The sequence below is a fragment of the Vombatus ursinus genome, unplaced genomic scaffold, assembly GCF_900497805.2.
Source record: "Vombatus ursinus unplaced genomic scaffold, bare-nosed wombat genome assembly UNPS02014807.1, whole genome shotgun sequence".
Taxonomy (NCBI): Eukaryota; Metazoa; Chordata; class Mammalia; order Diprotodontia; family Vombatidae; genus Vombatus; species Vombatus ursinus.
The window spans coordinates 33,626,346-33,639,380 of record NW_020954585.1 but is presented as its reverse complement, the minus strand read 5'-3'; the positions used below and the strand labels follow the sequence as shown (position 1 = coordinate 33,639,380).

Here is a 13,035-nt window from a genome sequence, read left to right as displayed (position 1 = left end):
TTGGTCTGAGGCCAGATTTGAACTCAGGTCCTCCTGACTTCAGGGCCAGTGTTCTATCCTCTGTGCCACCTAGCTGCCCCCAAAAGCAAGGATTTAGACTGTTAAGATAGATACTAAGCAAAGAAATTTCACTTAATTTACAATTTTGTCTAAGTTCATATTTGTCACTCAGTCACTTTGCATCTTTCTTTAACAACATATGCTATCGGTTGTCAATCCTGTCTTGGAAAAAAGTTACATTTTATGACGTTAAAGTGTGTGCATATGTGTAAAATTATAAATATGTGTATGTATACATAATTATAAAATCTTAAATTTTATGATGTGTGAAAATTTATTTTAGTACTTATAAGTCTGGGATAATCAGAGCAATAATGGAATATGTGATAAATACATAAAATTTATAACCAGAAGCACAGAAAACATTTTTTTTTTCCTGGACAAACTACACTTCTTAAGTTGTTTATAGATAAAGTCAAATACCCATGGCTTCTCTATTCCTTACTTACTCTAGTATGAACACTCTTTGGTTATCTTTGAAAAATGAAGATTTCTTTTGGTCACAGGATCATAGATTTAGAGTTGGGACCTTGGAGGTCATCTAATCCAACCCACTAATTTTATTGAGGAGGAAACTGAGGTTTAAAGAGATTAAAGGACTTGTTCAAAGTTACACACAGGCAGCAAATGGCAAAGCCAAAATTTGCTCCCAGACCATATGACCAAAACCTTTTCCATCTTACCATGCTGCTCAATGACTTCTGATAAATAAACCAGATTACTTTTTTTCAATAACAATTTCAAATCCTACCATGAATAAAAATAATTAATAATGGAAACTAGATTTTCTAGAAGAAAAAATATGTATCATTAAAAACATTTTAAAAGTTCCTATATATTAATCACCATACTCAAAAAATCTGTGTAAACTAGTATTTCACAAGGTACAATCTTTTATTATTGTAATCACAAAATCATGATTCTGTACAGGAATGTATAAGTGAACATTAATCAATGCAATTATAATTTGATTTAAAGAGGTCAGATAACAGTAGTAGTAATAACAGAACACATTGTAAAGAAAAAATATTGTAAAACTTTCTGGCCTTGCAGTGCACTTTTTTAGTGCAAGTATTAAGACACAATAGTGTTCAATTCAGCAAAGTACTGCAGAATGTCATGCCACAGTCCACTTGATTCAGAGAGGGTCAGGACATGCAGCTTGTTAATAAAATGTCAGAGTATATAAAAAAAGCCACATGTTAATTCATAAAATATATAGTGGTTTATTTAGATGTAAAGTGATTTCATTGTGGAATTTAGCATAACTGAGAAAAAAACATCCAGAGAATCTTCTGACTTGAAGTCACCTTGCTAGGCAATGGCTTTGGCTTCAGGTAGGAATGCCTCCCAGTACTTTATCAGCTGTGTAGATAAAAACAAAAGGATGTGAGTGTTATTTTACATTGGCATATACATGTACTAATCTGCTAAAAGTAGCCTAAGATACTAAAAATGACTAATATCAATTCAGCTGGAAATCAAATTGACAAAAATCTTTTATCATTTTAATGAATTATTTGGTCAGCTGAATATTAAATAAATGTTAACCAATTAAAACATTAGCTATCTAAATGTAAATCATTGATATGAATACACTTTGCAGTAAACTGCAACCCCATTCCTACCTTTTCATCCCACATTACTCTTGTATGTCTTCCCATAAATCTTCCACTGGGGTGTCAACCTAACTTGCTAAGGGCACTCCTTTGAGTCTCTGAACCTTACATAAGTACTAGTGCAGCAAGTGGCCTCTTTGTTTTTTTTTTTTTTTTTAAATCATATATCTAGCTCAAATCCCTTTCTGGTTACAGATCTCTTTACTGATATCTTTTATGCCACTTCTGCATGCAGTTCATCCTTGGTAATGCCACACAGTCTAATCATAGCTACTATTGCATTTTGGGTGGCCTTTCCTTTTGATTCTTTGAAGGCTGATCTTCCCAGTTTTGCAGCAATATAGAAAAGTATTTTGTTCTATGATATCTTTTTCTTTCAGGTGGGGGGGGTCATGAAAGCTCTACTCACTTTCTCAGATCTAATCCAACTCACTCCTTTTCTCTAATTCAATTATTTTTTATCTGCAGTATCCATCCAATATATGTGTATGGATGGACTACATATCATGGTCTGAAAGTCTCCATCCAGTTGGTTTTAGTAGTGTGTACAATAACTGCATCTCGTTGAGAAGGTTTACCAAACTTTGGGGGCAATCAGGGAAGTGAATATAGGGAATAATCATTTATGTAGCAGCTACTATGTGCCAGACACTATGCTAAGCACTTTTACAAATTATCTCACTTGATTATCATAGCAACTGTGAGGGACAGGTGCTATTATCATCCTCATTTTACAGCTGAGAAGACTTGTCCAGAGTCACATAGTTAATAAGTGCCTAGGTTTGAACTCAGGACTTCCTGACTCCAGGACCAGCACTCTAATGCACCAACATATAAGTATTTGTGAGGGATTTTTTTTTTTAACCAAATCTGCACTTGTCATCTCCCATGACAGTGGCAAAACCTCTAGCAAAATACAAATCTCTTTGTTACATGCCTCTCTTGATACTAATAATCAAAAGATCAAACAAAATTTTCTCTCCTCCTGCATCTATCAAGCAATTTCGTATGATCCTAACACGTCACAAGAAGATACTTTTAAAGTGGCCTTCTGTTTTTACTATGCATGATTTCCCTGTACCAAAACAAAAGTTTTATAGTCAAACAATAAGTAGAGTGGAATAGCGTATTCTATGCACTTTTCTAATATGTAAATCAACACTGTATTTTCCCTTGTTCAGACTACATAAAGAATAATGTGTTCAGTTATAATTGTCACATTTTAGGAAGGGCACTTGTAAGTCTGAGTTCATGCAGAGGAAAGCAATGAGGACAGTGAGGGACCTCAAAGTTCTTGCCACATTAGTATCAGTTAAAGGAAGTTAGGATCATTAGTTTGAAAAAGACAGGACTTGAGGAGAGGGAATAATATATCTGTCTTCAACTATTTAAAGAGGCTGTGAAACAGAAAAAAGAATAGAGTTGTGATCTTTGACTTAGAGAGAAGAATTAGAAGTCATTTAGAGCAGAAGTTGCAAAGTGACAAATTCAGGCTGGAGGTAAGCAAAAACTTCCTAACAGAGATAACCAAAAGTAAAAAGGAATACTTTGTGAAACAGTTGGAAAACCTAGCAGTCTTTATGTAGAAACAATATATCAACTTGTAGATTATATAATAATAGAAGAGATTACTATTCAGGTACAGAGTGGATTAGATGGCCTGAATGATATGGTCTCTGAAGACCATCAGCCTGCTTGCCTATCCATAACCATGAAACTGGTAAGGCTGGTAAAAAATGCAAAGTCAGTGTTGGAGGAGGGTTTGAAAATGTGTGTACACTAATACACACTAATAGCAGAGAGATGTTAATTGGTCCATTTAGAAAACAATTAGAAATTGTATAAAGTTATTAAACTGGATTTAGACCCAAAGGAGTTTAATGACAGAAAGAAAAGTCTCATATATACATATACATATATAAACATACATACATATACACACATATATATATATATATATTCATAGCAGCACAATTTGTATATGAAAACGCTGGAAACAAACTGTCCAACAAATGGGGTATAGATGAAAAACCGTGGTATAAAAATGTAAGGATTTTATCAGAAGCAATTTAAAATATGAAGAATTCAGAGAAACATGGAAAGGCTTTTATAAACTGATGCAGAGCAAAGAAATGAGAACTAAAAGAACAAAATCACAGTGATTAAAATTATGTTCACTAAAACACAACAGAATTCAGGTCAAACAGAATGACCAGTCTTGATTTCAGATCCTTCTTTTTTGTTAATGTGATAAACGATAAGGGTGTGAAATGTCATTTGCTTTGGTTACGATCACTCTTAACAGACTGTTTTTACTTAATTATATTTATAGGCAAGTATTTGTAATAAAACAAAATGTAGCAACAAAAAATTTGTAGGAATAAGATAGGTATATGGGTTAGGGTTAGGTATATGGGAAAGTGGTTACTGATGAGCTCTCCATTGCCTTTTTTTTCCCAATAGGAATAACATTTGTATTTTTTCTAATTTTGAAGTGTCTTCACCTCTTTCAGATATCTTGAGAATCAAATCCACAATTCCCTCTAAATTTTATCAATTCCTGCAAAGATCGCTTCTCTGTAGGCTTAGTCTGGTCCAAGTGCTCTTCTTATCTCCATTTACTTTAAGCCACTTCTACTTCCTCATGTAGTTCATCTGATGTCCAAATGTGATGGCTCCATTGTCATTGATGAAAAAAAGTTATAAAAATGTTAGCCAGTTTTTTCATCTGTTGCTGTCCTCCTTCCAGTTTTATCCTTAAATCTTCTTTAGATCATGCAGCTTAACTGGACATCCTGCCAAGTTTTCTGTAAACTCATTTTCCCTCCATGACCTCTCATTGTCCTGTGAGGTGATACTTTTCATGATCTTCCACCATCCTTGTCCTGTAGGGTTTTGCAAATAAATTTATTAAACCAGTAGTGTCCTTTGTTGACAAATCTCTGCTTGGCAAGGAAATCATGTTGGATGATTATGGCAAATTCCAGGTCCTTTTTGCCTCCTCATTATGGCCACTGCTTTACCTCCATAGAAAATGTTGGTGTATCTAGTACTCTTTCCACTACAGAAGAACTTTTACAGTGTCTCTCTTGATTCTTAGGTTATAATTCCTTAAACACAATATTAAATGTGAACAAACTTAAAAGTGCATAGTTGATAAAAAAAACTTCATACTCTAAACATTTGTTTTAAAATCACCTATTAATTCTAAAGCTTATATCTTATATATAGATGTTTTTCCATTAGAATTACATTATTCCCTTCTTAAGTCATGATGCTTTGTACAACTTTTTTTTTTTGTTAAAAGATACAGGATTAGTTTTTTGTTGGAGCTTTTATGGACTCCTTTTACTGATCTGTTTAACGTTTTAGAACCCAAAGATTCCACTGTAAGGCATATAGGTCCTGCCAAAATATTCTTATCACATTTGTGGTAGCAACCTAGAGGCAAAGTAAATGTCCATAGACTGGGGAATGTCTAAAATAAATGGTGGTACATGAGTGACATGTAATATTACTGTGCTGTAACAAATGATGAACATGATGAATACAGAGAAGTATAGAAAGGCTTATATGAGTGGATGGAAAGTAAAGTATGAAGAACCAGGAAAACAAAATACAAAAACAACATAAAGGGAAAAAATAAGAAAACAACTAAAATTGAATGCTACAAACTTATACTGACCAAACTTAACTCCAAAGAAGAAATATAAGAATGCATTTTCTTCCCTTTTTTGCAGAAGGTGTATACTATGGGGCAGGGGTGTAGATTCATGCATATAATGTGAGAAATAGTTGATGTATTGGTTATTTTTGCTGACTGGTTTTTTACTCTCTGTTTTATACTTTTACATAAAGGATACCTCTTTGGGAGATGGAAGGTGAAATGAAACTGTATAAAAACAAAATATAGTAACAGAATTTTAAATTAAAAATACTTTAGTCAATACTTTAGTTTTTAGTCAAACAGTAAAAATGAAAAGCCTTCCCTAAGGTTTTCATTTGCCCAAGTCCCAGACTACAGAATCTGAAAGTTGGAAGGGACCTCTGAGGCCATATATGGTCCAACTTATACATGAAAGGAATCCCTATTATAATATGCCTGACAAGTGGTCTCTGCTTGACGACCTCCAAGGAAGGGAGACTTAGCACCTCTGAAGGCAGCTCATTTCACTCTTGGGTAACTCTAATTGTTAGGAAGTGTAAAGTGACCTCGTGACAACTTCTACCCTCTGCTCTAAGTTTGGCTCTCTGGGCAAAAACAAAACAAGTCTATTCCCTCCTTCACATGATATCCCTTTAAATACTTGAAAAGAGCTACCGTGTCTCCCCTGAGTCCTCTCATTTCCAAGTTAAAGCTGGCCAGTTCCTTCAATCAATTCTCTCATGTCATGGACCCAAGGCCCTTTACTATTTTGGTTACTCTACTCTGGCTACAATACAGGGTATCAATGTCCTTAAACTGTGGTATTCTATAATACTCTGATGAGGGTAGAGTACAATAGGATAGTACACTGCTCTATTTCTGAAAGCTATGAACCTCTGGACAGTTATTTGAATTTCTCAGGTAAATTAAAAATATCCGCAGTAGAAACAGTGCAAATTATTTTGTTTCTTGCTATAAAAACAACTATTACCTCAAAACTAGCATTTTATTTTCAGAAATCTCCCCTCCGAGATAGAAAGGAAAACACAAATTCAATCTATTAATAATTTCATTATCAAGTCTAAAAGTAAGAAATTATATGGAAAATCAAAGGATAAGAACAAAAGATTTGCAAATCAAGACACACAATAACAATTATGAAAAACTGTTTCAAATGAATAATGATAAAACAAATTATAATCAAAGTAAGTCTGAGTTTTACTTTATACCCAATAATTTGACAGAGATGGTCAAAGACAGAAAAAGTTCATGTTGGAGGGGCTTCAAAAAGACAGGAACACTAATATAATTTATTGGGAGAGAGGTGAATCGATCCACTTATTCTGTTAAACAATTTGGAATTATGCAAGAAGTTAATAAACTGCTCAGACCTGTAAGCCAGCAATCTCACTACTGGCCATAAATGCAAGGAGATCAAAGAGAAAGAAAAGTACCACATATTTACCACAATATTCATAATAGCACTTGTGGTATACCAAAAACAAAAAAGCAAACAAAACAAACAACAAACATGTTAAAGTATAAATGTTTTGCCCCTTAACTGGGGAATGGCTGAACAAATATATGAATATCATGGGAGATTACTGCACCATGAAAAATGAGAAGTATGAGGACTTAAGAGAAACGTTTATGAAATGAATCAGGGCAAAGAAAACGGAACGAGGGGAACAACATATATAATGACCACAATAATGTAACAAAAAATAACAATAAAAAGATAATGGAATTAAGATTAAATGCAAAGACCGGCTAGGCTCTAGAGAGGTGGAAAATGTTGTATGTAACTGTTTTTTCTTGGAAAGGTTCTATGCTTGGGTGATAGAGGTGAGCGTCGATAGTGGTATTTTGTTTTATTTTGTTTTTCTACTCTTTATTTTCATTGTATTTAGTATTTTATTTTTCCTCAGTTACATGTACAAACAATTTTTAACATTTGTTTTTAAAACTCTGAGTTCAAAATTTCTCTCCCTTCCTCCCCTTGAGAAGGTAACCAATTCAATATAGGTTATACATGTGTAGTCATGCAAAACATTTCCATAACAGTCATGTTGTGATAGAAAAAAAAAAACCTCCAGAAAAATAAAGTTAAAAAAAAAAGTATACTTCAATCTGTATTCTGACATCATCAGTTCTTTCTCTGGGGATCGATAGCATTTTTGATCATAATTCCTTCAAAGTTGTCTTGCCAAGTCATTCACCATTCATCACCTTACAATAATATTTCTGTTATTTTGTACACAGTACATTTCATTTTACATCAGCCTATGCAAGTCTTTCCAGGTTTTTCTAAGAGCATTCTGCTCATTATTTCTTATAGTACAATAGTATCCCATCATAATCACATACCACAACTTGTTCGGCAATTCCCCAATTGATGAGTTTCCCCTCAACTTCTAATTCTTTACCCCTAGAAAAGAGCTGCTATAAATATTTTTATATACATAGGTACTTTTACTTTTTGTTTTTTTATTTCTTTTGGGATACTGACCAAGTAGTGGTACTGCTAGGTCAAAGGTTTTATAACCCTTTGGGCATAGTTCCAAATTGCTCTACAGAATGGTTGAATCAGTTCACAACTCCACCAATAGTGCATTAAGGTCTTATTTTTTCCCACATCCCCTCCAACATTTGTCATTTACTTTTTCTGTCCAATTAACCAATCTAATAGAGATGAGATAGTACCTCAGAATTGTTTAATCAACAGTGAGTTATATTTTTTCAGATGACTATAGATGGCTTTGATTACTTCATCTAAAAACTGATCATATCTTTTGATCATTTATCAGTTGGGGAATGGCTCTTATTTTTATAAATGTGACTCAGTTCTCTATATGTTTGAGAAATGAGGCCTTTATCACAGCAACTTGCTTCAAAATTTTTTTCATAGTTACTATTACTAACTATATTTCCCTGATAGTGGTATTTTAAAAGGCAACAACAAAACATTTTAAGTTATGTGGAAAGCAAATTTTATAATTTAAAAATTATTGAATCTAGCTTACCTGTTGTTGTGTTTGTACTAATGATTCCAAGTACTTGATAATAACAGTTTTAAAGTCTTTCACTCGTTCCTTCTATTAAATGAAATAAAACAAAATTTCTCATAATCAAAAAAGCAAATTATTTAAGATAAAATTGCAATAAAATCTCATTATGTTCTCATGGAAAGTAGAAAACTATTATACATGCCTCAAATCTTCCAACCTCCTTTCTAATAGTTTTGGAGATTTGTTCAAAGTCTCTCTCTCCTTGCTGAACTTTGGCTTCCCACTGACAAAGAAAAACACACACACACACACACACACACACACACACACAGAATTACTTTTTATCTCCATCTAGCAAAGAAGTTAGTTTTAAATCTACAATGTCTTATCTAATAAGTTAAACTTCAACATAATACTTTTAGTGCCTCAAAGAAGCTCAAAATTATAACTCTTGATACCACATTTCAAACTTTTATGTGCTCTTTAAATAGAACTAACATACCTCAGCCTTCTTTACTTAACAACAGTTCATTTTTGAAAGTTTATTAATATTTAACTTCCCCAATAGAGACTAACTCAGCATTGGGATGCTCTGGATTTCATTTTCTATAGATAAAGCATAACAGATGAAAATCTCAGATAACAAAATATTAGTGTTATACTGATATTCTTCTCCTTCCCTTTCTCTTACATTTTCAAAATATTAAATGTCTGTAAAGATTTTACTTATGAGTATTTTTCATTTAAATAAAAGAAGCTATAAACATATCCATGAAAATACTTTAAATTAAAATCCATACAGAATAAATTATTTTAAAATCTGACTGAAAAAGGTAAAAATCACTGGTGGAATTAAGTTCAGAGAAGAACAAATTCCCTAGTAACTATATCAAGGTTAGTATGGGTAAATATATCAAATGCAGCAATGAACAAAACAAATTGTGATTAGTGACCAATGAAGCAGCCAAAATAAAAACAACTGTGAAAATTTAAGCTATGCAAATGATGGCTCCCCTTTATATAACAACACTGGCACATACTCTTTAAAGAGCATTTGTATTTATTTTCAAAAATATAAAGTTTGTCCTACCTCTTCAATTTCCTTATTGAAGCATGGCAAAAAAAGCGTATATATTATGACAAACCTCCACAAATTTACTAAAATACCATATATACATACATATATATGGGGAGAATGTTGCAAAAGACAACAAAACATAGGATAGCTCTTACTCTGATCCTTTTTTAGACACATATATGTTTAACCATTTAAACTACAAAAAAAGTTAAAATTATGGTAAAGGATAATTTAAAATATTTCCCCCATATCTGTCCATCATTTTGACTCTATCTTCACTAGGCATAAGCTAAGGGTCCTGAGATTCTTGTTATTCCAGACCAACTATGTAGAATTTATTAAAATAAATCTAAAAAATCGAGAAATATATGGAAACAGCCAAAGTGCCCAATGGTTCAGAAATTAAATACATGAAAAATATGCATTAATGAATGAATTATGAATAATTTAGATCTAACAATGTGAACAGATAAAACAACTGACATCAATTACCTCTCTGATTTCATTTTTAGCTTGCTGTATTTTATCTGGTTTGTTGGCAAGCATCATTTTTGCTTCAGCTTCACGTTTTTTCTGCAAAGTAATCTGAGCATCATCCCATTTCTGCCAACATTTCATTCGATGATCAAACACACCCTATAACATGATATTATCACAATTTTAACAATGAAATACATAATTTGACATTTCATGACTCTAGAAGTAATGTGAAATTGGAGAACATAAAACTACCAGGCTGTATAAACTTTAATTCATTAAGATTATTATCTTCAATGCAAATATATCGGTTAAGAAAAAAGAAAATTCATACTCAATGGTTTCAAAAACTGACAAAAGACAAAATAAAATGAAGGATAAATAAATTAAACTGAGGTCCATACCAGAATCATAGACTCTCAGATTTGGAATTTAAGAGACCATCTGATTCAAACTGAACCCATCTCTGACATATACTCAACAAGTGGTTATCCAACCTTTGTTTGAAGACCTCTGGGAAGGAATACTGCCTGGGAGCGCAGTCCATTTCATTTCTGGAAAGATCTAATTTTTACAAAGTATTTTTACCTTATATCACAACTAAATTCTTCTCTGTAACTTCTCCATTACTTCTAATTCTGCTCACTAGGGCCAAGAGAAAGAAATCTAATCTTCTTCCACATTACAGATTTTCAAATAACTAAGCACAACTTTCATGTCCCCCACTGAGTTTTCTCTTTTCTAAACTAAACATCCTTACTTCCTTCAACTAATCCACATATGGCAAAATCCACTTTCAGGACTTTTAAGGAGGTTCAGAATAAGTAAGTTTTCAAAATTTTTTTTAGCTTTTAAAGAGATTTCTAAAGGAGCATGTTGTTTTTCAAATGTAAACCAAAGTCCCAGATCAAAGGATAATGATATTTTTGTCACTCTCTTTGCAAAATTCTAAATTGCTTACCAATGGGTGGACTAGTTCAAAGCTCCATCAAAATACACAATTACACCTCTCCTTCCACAATGTCTTTAACACAGGCTCTTCCCACCTTGTTTTCAGCTTATTTGCTGAGTGATACCTCATTTACACTTTATAAATACATGAATTATAGCATTCTTTCATATCATTAATACTTAACAATTCTTTTGAGAACTCAAATCCTTTGGCTACTTATCTATCAGAGAAGTGCTTTTGGCTACTTTATAAGCAATCTATATATCTTGCATAGCAGACATCAGAAATATTTGATACAAAGATTTTTTTCTTAGTCATCTGTTTCTATGCTGAGTAGTATTAATTCTGTTAATAGAAACACCTTTTAATTTATGTAATTTAAATTACTTTACCTTTTGTAATGGCTTCTATCCTTTGTTTGGTTAAGAAATAATATTGTAAGAACTGCTATAAAAGATGTTATCTGATTCTGACTATTTTTTAATGGCATATTTAAAATTAACCTCATGTGCCCATTTAGATGGTCTAAAACTAATTTCTGCCAGTCTGCTTTCCAGTTTCCCCAGCCATTCAGGTCAAACAGGAATCACAAAATGAGTCCTTTTACTTCTCTTCTGCAGAATTTCTTTCTCTTTGGCTTCTTTGGAAAAAGCTTAAATTCAAATCTTTCTGATCTATAGATCAAAAAAAAAAAATTTTTTTTTGCTTTGAAAGCAATACATTCTGGCACTTTTTTCATTCTTGTTTCATCAAGCACTGTCCCACTTTTTTTTTGTCTTATAACATTCATCAAGAAAGCTTTGTAATCTCTTTGAGGGTTTAGTACTCATTTTTTCTAATGATTTATCTGATGGTGCTCCAACTTTTTTCCTCTTGAAATCTTTAGTCTTTCAGCATTTTTTCCGTATATTCCTTCATCACTCACTTTCTGATTCCTCCTTCTTTGCTAGTGGGTACACCCCCAAGATCAGACTGGGAAATTGCTTCAGCCTCCTGCCACATTAGGCGATTTAAGTTTCACCAGCTTTGGTCCCTCCTGTAAGTAGCTACGTGAGTATAGGAACTGACCATAGCTGTTTTTTCAGTCTCCTTTCTTTTAGGCCCATGATGCCATAAAGGCTGGCCTCTGACTCAGTCTCTTCCCCATCCCTTCCTGTAGTTCTTTTCTTCTTTCACTGGACTGAATCATCACCTATGACTTTTTATAAGATTAGAAGAGGGTACAGACAATATTCCAGACAGAGTATGTCTGCAGTCTTGTGGAGGTGGGGGGGTCCCTAACCTAGGAACTTCTCTAGGCAGATAATGGCAGTAAGTGTGAGGGGTAGAATTCCTCCACATATCATTAGGCAGAATCAATGATTGTCATTTGTTATGGGGTTGGGGATGAACAGAGGAGCAAGGTTTGTTTGCAAAATCTCTGAAACAGGAGGCATTTCCAACATGGGCCTCAGGCAAAAACCCACAGGTTGGTTATATATCCCTATTGGTAATGTAAAGGCTGGCAGGCAAAAGGTACTTTGTAAGTACTGTCAATTTTTGTGTTAACAAAGTTTTATTTTGCTGGGTGTGGTTTTCCCTTTTTTGTCTGATGGATTTAGCTGTAACTGCTCTCTGTCTGGCATATAATTCTTATTGGGGGGTGGGGAGTGGAGGGAGAAGAGGCCCTTGAGAGTTAGTAGGGATTGGGGAAGGTGCCTAGTCCACTATCTTGGTGTTTTCATAACTCACAAGTCCTACTTAGCATTTTCAATGATCCTAGGCTACACCCTGCCCAAAAGGTCCAACTTTTTAGTAACAATATTCTCCTGGTCAAGCTTTCTGGCTATGAATCAAGGAATAACACAATTTTGGAAAAATCACAATTACAGGTAACTAAAGAGTAATGAGGGGAAAAATGACAGCTATAAGTAGGCTGTAGTATATTAACAATGATGATTTGTGTGTGACAAGTACTTAAATCATCGAGGTCATCACAGGCAAAACTGTACAGTGGAAAGCACACTGGCTCTGGAATCAGAGAACCCGAGTCCAAATTCTACCCCTCACACTTACTGTGACCTTAGGTAAGTCATTTAACACCCCTGAGTCTTAGTTTGCTTGTCTTTAAATGAAAGAGTTGGACTACACAGCCTTTGAGGTTTCTTCAAGGTTTAAATCTATGATCCTCTAAAAGAAGTTGGCGTGGTACAGAG

General features: G+C 33.6%; 1 protein-coding gene across 2 annotated transcripts in view; it reads right to left on the bottom strand.

The window, feature by feature from the left end:
- Window positions 1–1,262: 1,262 nt before the first annotated feature.
- SNX2 (sorting nexin 2) overlaps window positions 1,263–13,035 on the bottom strand; it is a 66,666-nt gene continuing 54,893 nt past the window's right edge. Inside the window, exons 12-15 of one of the 2 annotated variants that reach the window (XM_027874978.1) lie at window positions 9,904–10,047; window positions 8,536–8,616; window positions 8,349–8,420; window positions 1,263–1,425 (exon numbers count right to left, since the gene is read on the bottom strand). In XM_027874978.1, coding sequence (XP_027730779.1) covers window positions 1,375–1,425; window positions 8,349–8,420; window positions 8,536–8,616; window positions 9,904–10,047 — 348 coding nt within the window. In that variant the 3' untranslated portion in view covers window positions 1,263–1,374. The remainder of the gene's footprint in view (window positions 1,426–8,348; window positions 8,421–8,535; window positions 8,617–9,903; window positions 10,048–13,035) is intronic. The other variant, XM_027874979.1, reaches the window with a different exon arrangement.